Here is a 9,016-nt window from a genome sequence, read left to right as displayed (position 1 = left end):
TTTTTTTTTTTTTTTTTTTTTTTCTAATCTATGATCAAAAAGCCCGAATAAAATACTTTTTGGGGGTTTGCATAAAAAATAGTGAAGATGTACAAGGAAAAAAAAAAAAAGAGTTTCCCTAGTTTCTAGGAGAATCAAAAAATTCAAACTTGAATGGGTACTCAAACAAAAAGTTATTTTACCAATGTTATAAAAACTTGATTGGATGATTAGATGAGTTTTTTATAGAAAAAAAAAAATTAATCAAAAATCTATAACACCCATTTAAAACTAAATAAACTCATTTTAGCTTATTTAATAAACCAAACTTGACCCATTTAAGGTCTTTTGGCTGCAATAAATGAATTATTAGTGAATGAGTTTAATTAAAAACACATGCATATATATAAAAAGACCTACTATATATATACATATACATACCTTGAAGATTGTCTAAGTTTCCGATTTGAGGAGGGATTTCACCGGAAAGATTGTTGACATTGAGGTACAAATCCGTGAGGAGAGGCAAATTTGAGATAGCCTTAGGAATCTGACCGGTCAAGGAGTTGAAGTGAAGGTACAAACCGGTTAAGCTAGTGAGAAGACCGATTGAAGGAGGGATAGTTCCTGTGAGACCCATTCCTTGAAGAGATATGTTAGCAACACGGTGGTTTCCGTCGCAAGCGACGCCGTCGAATGAGCCTAGGGAGCAAGGGTCGGCGTCGGGAGTCCATGAAGTGAGGAAACGTTTTTGAGGGTCGAGAGAGGATTTGATGTCGAGGAGAATGTCAAGCTCGGAGGAGGAAGACAGTGAATGATGAAGGAAGAAGAAGAGGATGAGAAAGAGTGAGAGTGGAGGAGAGACCATGTTTGGTTTGGAGAGAAGAGAGAGAGAGAGAGAGTGTGATGAGGAAGAAAATGACTTTCTCTCTTGTGGTTTTGAAGCACAATTGTTTGTTTGTCTATTGTATTAGTAAAATATTATTCTTCTTGATTGTTAATAATACTGAAAAAAGCGTAAACCACAAAAGTGTAGATATCGTAAAAAATAATAATAATAAAGTTAGTTCAACAACGAAAATGTAAAATGATAAAATAAGCAAATTATATTAGAGTCATTATATTATCATCACATATTCATAACTCTAGTATTATCTATAGTAGTAATTAGTTCAAGAGAAACAATAAAAAAGACGTATTACTTATCAAAACCGATATAAAAATTTTATTTGCTCGTTAAAAAAAAAGGAAATCTCAAAAACTTTTACAACACTATTTTAGTTGTTTGTTCATGTTACATCAAGGTATTCTACAATTACATTCCTAATCTATCAAACCTTATATATATACAGTTTAACATTATTTTTGTGTGTGGATTGTTTTTGAATGATTAGTAAATATATTTAAGCTTATTTGGAATTGAAGGGAAACAAAAGAGGAGTCACGAAAACTGAAAATATAGAAGTCCACGAGTGAGTTCATTTCATTTTCAGTACTATCTACGGTAAAGACTACTTTTAAAGACTTTTCAGAGAAAAAACAATAATAGTTAGGCGAATCTTTAGCTTTTTTTTTCAAAATTGAAAATGATACCATTCTCTCTAGATTTAATGGTAAGAAAAGTTGTTTCTTTTTCAGTGCACCAGCTATATAAATTTGTACTTTTTATATCATTGTTTTAACTTTTCATATATCCATATAAAAGGTTATATGCTACCATTAGTATGTCTAAACCAAAATAGTTGGATACATGTTTTCTTATAAAATTTTATTTGTAAGTGAATTCATAAATTGATAATCAATCCACTTAAAAATTTGTATCATTATTCAAATAGAAAATGAAAATATTTACAAAAAATAAAATTTAAAAAACTGTGTGACTAGGATTCCTATAATTAACTAAATTAAACCACGACTTTGTCAGATTATCATCTGTAAAATGCCCTAAGGTATGACTTGTACAAGAACCTGATAACCAGCTTTACCTGTTTACATAGAGAATAAGGTACAAAGATAAATGGGATTTCTTGTGATTATAATTCCATTAAATTACTATATTTGAATGCAAATAATTGTTACATGAATAAAACAAGGAATAGCTTATATTCTATTTCATATATAAATAAAATAGAATATAAAGAGAAAAAGGCATCCAAGAGGCATGGGGCTAAGAGTACATCAAATGGGACAAAGAAGGTGATGGAGGCAAGTCAATAGAGAAGCAAACATGTGAACATTTCTTACTCAATTTTTTCTAAAACATTTTTTTTTTTAAGTTAAAAATTTTAAAACATGTGAACTCCTGTCTGAGTTAATGTTTTTGCTATCTTCTTGATCTGGTCATAGCAAAAGGTAAAATAGACCAAACACCTCGTTCTCCTCTAAGTATAACATGTGAATTTACAGGAACAAGAAAGACATAAAGCAAGAGAATAAAGCAAAAAGGCTATAAGGCTACACTTGAGATATATCTATATATATATATATATATATATATTCCATTTTCTCTGTAATCTTCTTACTTCGTGGGTAGTGGTGGATGATTTTTATGGTGAGGTGGTGGATGATATCTAGCTACACCTATATATATTTATATTATACTATATATATAGAATTAAATCATCAAGTGTTATCAAAAATATTGTGTGCATGATGATAACTTAATTAGTTCAGTCAATTCTCTATATGATGACAGTGTTAGACCATAGTTGAGTTCCTAAATTAACTAATTATGATTTTTTTTTTTTGCTAAGCAATATGATATATTTACTTCACTTATAAAACTATAATAATAGGTAAACACACTTGAAAGAAATATTTTATGACCAAACTAGCTGACATACATCTACTATATAATTAAATATACTCCTTATTGTATTTGCTACAGTATATAAGAAACAGTAGTGTGATAAATCCCTTGGACAACAAAAACAAACAAACAGTAGTGTGATCGATATGATTTAAAAGTCACGCCTTATATTTGGATCGTCTCCAGAGAAAACCCTCACACGTTATCTTAACCCAGCCTGTCCCATTTTGTTTGAATGTATGAGATCGATGTTTCATATTTTGTTACAAATTGAATAACATCAAATATATTTTTTTTTATGAATAATCATATGTTGGTACTTGGTAGGCACCGCATTTTACTGATATATCAATCCTTGTTTTGTTTTTGAGCAAAACTATGAATTTTGTTTTGTTATATATCGTGTCCATTTTTGAGTGGAACAATTGCCGTTTTTTCTATATTGAAAAATAGTGTTTTTTTTGTCCTTCTCGTATTTATACGTTGAAAACCGAAACTTAACTTATATGTGTTCGATGTGTTCTTTAATTTATTTAGATCTATAAAATTGGTCCAAACGCTATATGTTGTATAGGCGTGCCAATTAATTATCATGTGTGATCAAATGCATCAAAACAATTTTTCTTTAATTATAAGATTAATATACTGGTTAAAGTTGTTTCGTCACATATATCAAATTTGCGGTTCTCATTTACGTTAAATAGTTAAAACTATTTATAATTACAGTAAATAAGACTTTTTTTTGGTCATATTCATAAAAAGATAAGCTCCACTACAAAAAGTTCCACAAGCTGGAAAAAAAAAAATCACATTTCAAATTCAGAGAATTCAAATATTAAAAAGTTTCTTCTATCTCACCTAACACGGGAAGACAAAACGAAGTAGTGTCCATGATAGAACACAGAAAGACAGGTATATAAGCTCCATGATTACAATTTTTTTATACTGTATATAGAAATTATGCGAATAACAGAAACAATCAACTTCGTTCGTAGAAAACTTATATACTTGTGTCAAACAGATATCACATAACATAACTATTTAGAATAGTATGATTATGGAAAATACGTTCGCTTATTTGTGTAAATAGTTTCAACTCTCAGCTTTGTCAGATATTTCTGTTCTACTGTATGCCATATATATCTGCATAGTTAATTCGTAATGATAGATCACAATGTTCCACCCCAAAAATGATGTAGAGCACTAGAGCCCTAATAAAATTAGTTCAAAACATTTTTAAATTAGTCAATATTTTAGAGGAAATTTTTACAAGGTTTTTTGTCAGGTACTTAATTATTATATTGACTAGGAAATAGTACATAAGAAGAAAAAAAAAATATGATATGAAAGGTCTGCATCACGGACATCGAGTTTTTTGTTGGAGACCACAAAAAAACAAGCAAGTCGAAGACAAGATTCAAGTATAATGTTTCAAAAGCATACACTAATTTAATTAATGATATTACGTCGTATTATATTCATTCTCTGCTCTAACTGAAGAGTCGAATACTGCTGCTTACAAAGAAGATATCACGTGACCGAGACAAATGTTCACTTTAAATAGTTAATTAACAGAGTAATCTCGTCGACAATACATATCTTTTACGAATTTGTTCTCTTTTTTGCTTTCACGGTTCTCACTCTTTTTTTTATTCTTGCGTTTCTCTAAACCTTTTAAAGAATCCATGCTTTTTTTTCATAAAAAAAATTCTGACATTATGATACAATCAAAGACTAATGATACATTAAAGATTTAAAGTAGTATTTGATAACTGCAGCTTAAAAGACTAAATCCAGCTTTAAGCATATGCATAATTACAACTTTTCAGAGCAAAGAAAAAGATCATTCATTGTTCCTCATATCTTTCGTATTGGGCCTTGAAACACTCCGTAAAAAGGCTAGTACACTTGGTTTCTTTTAGCACACATGGGCGCTCATGTCTTTCGACAACAAAAACACCATAATCTCGATTGTTCCGATAAACTGTCATATGTGCAATTGGAGACATTGAGACATTACATAATCAGAGTTCACAAGAATCTTCACAGTCATTGTCACAGAATCCTGTGAATCTTCGCATGATGTTGAATCGTATGAATCAGAAAGGTATGGATTGCCGATCAGGCCAAGACTCGATCTTCTGGAAGTAATCCACAGGCACTACACCATCAATGCCTTCAGTCAAAATCACTTTGTTGTCTGAGACGTAGAACGTAATCCCATCTGGATATATATATTCACAAGTATTACTGAAATGTTGGATCTTTGATGGACACAACACTTATTTTTAAGAACAGGGAATTAAGGTCTCATGCTAAAAGTAATACCTTCAAGAGCTTTCTTCATGTCGAGGAAGATCAAAACATTAACATTCCTTCTCATGCCTTCGCCAAAATCATGTAAAAACTTGGAATCAGATAAATGTGCATATTGCAATAATGCAGAACAAACAACAATAGGATACAAAATCTTACCACTAATCACTTCAACATCTGTTGGTAAGCCACAAGAGAAGTGAACATGCATTCTATTCATGCGCTTTAAGCCCGATGCCAAGATGGATTCCAAATTCTTCCTATAAGTTCCATGTACACACACTGCCATTACAGAAATTTCTAATTAACACAGAGCAACAATGCAAGTCATACATATAACAGAAGTCACAAGTAAGTGTCCTACTAGTTAGTACCTGGAGCTTCTTCTGGTGACAGTATTGGTTTAAGTAACTTTTCTGACTCCACCGTCTGCACACAAAGACCCAAAATAAATGGAAAGGTCTCAACTTTCAACACATAAGATGAAGATGAAAAGAGGTAAATGCTAAGAAATGTTTAAAGTTAATTACCGTGATGGAGTGGCCTTGGTTTGCACGGATCAAGAGCTCACCATTCTCTTCCAAGAGGCTAAAACGTTGTTTATTGTCTCTTCTCACAGCCTGCAAATTTAACGAAACCATTACAAAACTCAATTCAAACGAACTGCAATCGAAATTGCTCGTTAAGTGTTAAGAGAGTGAAACTGACCTCTCTGATTTCATCAATCGTGTGTGACTTCAATTGAACATTAGCATTCGTTTTCAAATTAAGCTTAAGTAAATCTTCAACTTTAACAAAACCATCACCTCTCATGTTCAATCTAAGCTCAGTAGCCATATGTCGCAAGATTCGTGTCCTAATTATACAACCAAATACGAGTCAAATCAAGCTATATATCTCTAAAATACATCTCGAATCAGTAACGATCGCAACTTACAAAAGTCTTCCAAGCGCATCAATATTATCTTCACCGCCACCGCCGCGGCCATGAGGTCTGCGTCGATCGTTCTCTTTATCATAGCCTGATGATCCTCTACCGCCGCTACATCAATCAAAATCCGAACACTAAACATCACATGAATCAATGAGGCAAAATCAAAAGAGATGTTGAGTTTTTAAATATTGAGAAAACTCGATTCACCTTCGGCTAGATTGAGCGAAGGAAGATAAATTAGGTTTTCTAGAAGAATTGGGTACTGAAGCATCCATGAAAGCAGAAGGAGCAGGAGACAATTTCGGGAAGATACAGGCACTACTGCTCAAGGTCAGAGCTTGAAGACGACGCCAAAAAAACCCGACCAGTGTGGTATATTGATACCATGATCACCGATTAAACCGGTTCATTATCGTGAGAGTTCGGTTTAAATCAACAAACATATCTATTGGGCCTTTTGTTTTCTGGCCCAGTAACAAGAGAAATTCGCGTCGTTTTTTGTAATTAGATGTTACATTAAAAACGTCACGTAGTTTGGATCCGTCTCGGTTCTGGCGGGTCTACTCAATCCTCCTCCTCCTCCTCCGATCAGCGATTGCAATTGAAGGTTTGTTTAAACGAAATCAATGGCTTCCCGGAGAGATTATCGGAGCATGAGATCGTGTAGCGGATGGCGTCGATTTCTCTTACTTATTCCTGTGCTCTTTGTTCTTCCTCATCTCTCGTCACTTGTTGATTTTTCTTCCGATTCGGTGAGGAACGATTTGCAAACCGTTCGTAGTAAGAAATTAAATCACCTCGTGCTCGGTCCTGTAGCTGGTCAAGGCTTGCCGGATCGATTACATTGCCGAGGTTAGATCTTTTGCGTATTCTCCTATTTTTAGGTTTGCTTAGAAGCTCACTACCTAAATTGCTAGAAGTTCGCAATTAAGCACTATTTTGGTATAGGCACAGATCTGAATCAATCAGCATCTTCGATTTGTGTTCAGAAAGTGATCTGAGTAATATTTTTAGTATAACTTGAGTGTAGAACTCAGGACTTTGTCTTTATGACCATTTGAATGAGATGTCATACACTTGGTTTGTTTTGGTTTGCTTCACAAACGTTGTACCATTGTTTTCATTCATTGGAATATCTCTCATTGTATGCTTTTTTAGGAACTGCAATTTGGGATGACAGTGTTGTAAATTGTCTTTTGTTTAGGCACCAAGGCTCTGAACAAGACTCACACTTCAACTTCTCATATGTCTGGTGCTGGAAATAGTGTTTCTTTTGTCACAGTGTTTACTATTTATAATACTACGGTAGATAATTTGAAATCCTCCAATATGGTTTCTGTTGTTGGGAATGTTACCTACAGCAAGCCACAGAGGTCAATGGCAGTTCTAAATGCCTTTGCCAACTTCATTCAGGTAACTAACATTGCTGAGTTTTCCTCTAAATTTTGAAACTTTTTGGTGTTTCTTAACTTCTGCGTCTTCTATCTGATACAAAATCTGGTTTTTAGGTGACTATGCCCAAGAGCAATGTTGTCATATTGACTGATCCAGCTTCTGATCTCTCCATCCAACAAAGCAATGTGGTGGTACAGCCTGTTCGGGGTGATTATTCACGGGGTAACCTGATGCTTCAAAGAATCAGGTCTTACATTGTAAGAGCAAAATCGCACTGATACCTAGGTAGAATAAATTTGTTGCGTTTGCCTATCTATCTATTTCTTTGGCATCCATTTCTTAAGACCCGGCCTAAGTTTCCTTTTAATTCGTTCGTAAGGAAGTGTTTAGTAAAGTACCTGAGTTGTTGAGAGTAAACAAATGCTCATTGGGTCATGATTCTTGTTAAAAAAATGATTCTGCAGGCCTTTCTTGAGATGAAGCTCGAGAGGAATGAGGGTGGGATAAACCACTATATATTCACTGATTCTGATATAGCTGTGGTTGACGACATCGGGACTATATTTGACAAGCATCCAAGCTTCCATTTAGCACTCACATTCAGGAACAATAAAGATCAGCCGCTGAATTCAGGATTTATAGCAGTGAGAGGCACACGTGAAGGGATCCTAAGGTTTGCATCTATCCTTTTCTCTCCTAGTTGAATTGAAATAGAATCTCTTATGCTAGTTAAGGAAATACGCGTTGTCTCTTTGGAAGCAGTATGTGAACCTGGTATGAAAATCAGCGTAGATGATCACAAAAAAACTGATTGTATCCTCTACTGAAAGTTATATACTCAGCATATTGATGATGACTTTGTCTTCATGTGATTCAAATGCAGGGCGAAAGTTTTTCTAGAAGAAGTCCTAAAAGCATACAAAACCAAATACATGAAAGCTTCGCGCATGCTTGGTGATCAATTGGCTCTGGTATGGGTTGTAAAATCTCACCCTTCCTTTGACGCAAAGAGATTTACAAAGCCACAAGCATTCACACAAGAAATAGCTGGAGCTTCAGTGCTATTTTTACCATGCGCTCTATACAACTGGACACCTCCTGAAGGTGCTGGTCAGTTTCATGGCATGCCATTAGATGTCAAGGTACACTCTAAATCCCTAACCTTAAAGAAACCATCACGAACCCTTTCATCATATTCTCACTACTGTTAATAAAACGCAGATCGTTCACTTCAAAGGATCAAGAAAACGCCTAATGCTCGAGGCGTGGAACTTCTACAAATCTACTTCAAACATTCCAGATATGTTATGTCTTGTTCTAGGTAGTGGAAGAACTAAATACGATTTCTAAGCCTAACTGTTGTCGAAGAATAGACTGTTTTTGTGATTTTCTCTTTTATTTAAATCAAATCAACCACTACAACAGTTACGTACCGGAGAAGTAAAATAAATAAATTAAATTAAAAATAACCGAATGGGTCTCTCTCTGTGTTCTTCTCACTCTCTGTTACAACAATCCCCCAAAATTACTCAAACAGAAGAAAAAGGAAAAAAAAAAAAAAAAAAAAAAAAAAAATCCAAAAA

The 9,016-nt window shown here is 33.9% G+C and overlaps 3 protein-coding genes across 4 annotated transcripts in view; 1 reads left to right on the top strand and 2 right to left on the bottom strand.

Moving 5' to 3' along the window:
• The window catches only part of LOC104793494 (probable LRR receptor-like serine/threonine-protein kinase At1g34110), a 5,215-nt gene extending 4,294 nt beyond the window's left edge, over positions 1 to 921 (bottom strand). Inside the window, exon 1 of one of the 2 annotated variants that reach the window (XM_010519849.2) lies at positions 421 to 921. In XM_010519849.2, coding sequence (XP_010518151.1) covers positions 421 to 847 — 427 coding nt within the window. In that variant the 5' untranslated portion in view covers positions 848 to 921. The remainder of the gene's footprint in view (positions 1 to 420) is intronic. The other variant, XM_010519848.2, reaches the window with a different exon arrangement.
• Positions 4,604 to 6,423, bottom strand: LOC104793492 (tRNA 2'-phosphotransferase 1-like). The gene is made up of 8 exons (XM_010519846.2): positions 6,246 to 6,423; positions 6,042 to 6,146; positions 5,813 to 5,960; positions 5,635 to 5,724; positions 5,479 to 5,533; positions 5,264 to 5,386; positions 5,117 to 5,173; positions 4,604 to 5,012 (listed from the first exon to the last, which is right to left on the bottom strand). Exons 1-8 carry the CDS (start codon positions 6,311 to 6,313, stop codon positions 4,888 to 4,890), a joined length of 771 nt encoding a protein of 256 aa, XP_010518148.1. The 5' UTR covers positions 6,314 to 6,423; the 3' UTR covers positions 4,604 to 4,887.
• Positions 6,665 to 9,008, top strand: LOC104793491. Its single transcript, XM_010519845.2, has 6 exons — positions 6,665 to 6,890; positions 7,243 to 7,451; positions 7,547 to 7,690; positions 7,898 to 8,106; positions 8,317 to 8,575; positions 8,655 to 9,008. Exons 1-6 carry the CDS (start codon positions 6,665 to 6,667, stop codon positions 8,781 to 8,783), a joined length of 1,176 nt encoding a protein of 391 aa, XP_010518147.1. The 3' UTR covers positions 8,784 to 9,008.

The sequence above is a fragment of the Camelina sativa genome, chromosome 6 (genome assembly GCF_000633955.1).
Source record: "Camelina sativa cultivar DH55 chromosome 6, Cs, whole genome shotgun sequence".
NCBI classification, from domain to species: Eukaryota; Viridiplantae; Streptophyta; class Magnoliopsida; order Brassicales; family Brassicaceae; genus Camelina; species Camelina sativa.
Note: the sequence above shows the minus strand (reverse complement) of the source record. Positions and strands in the feature narration are given on the sequence as shown.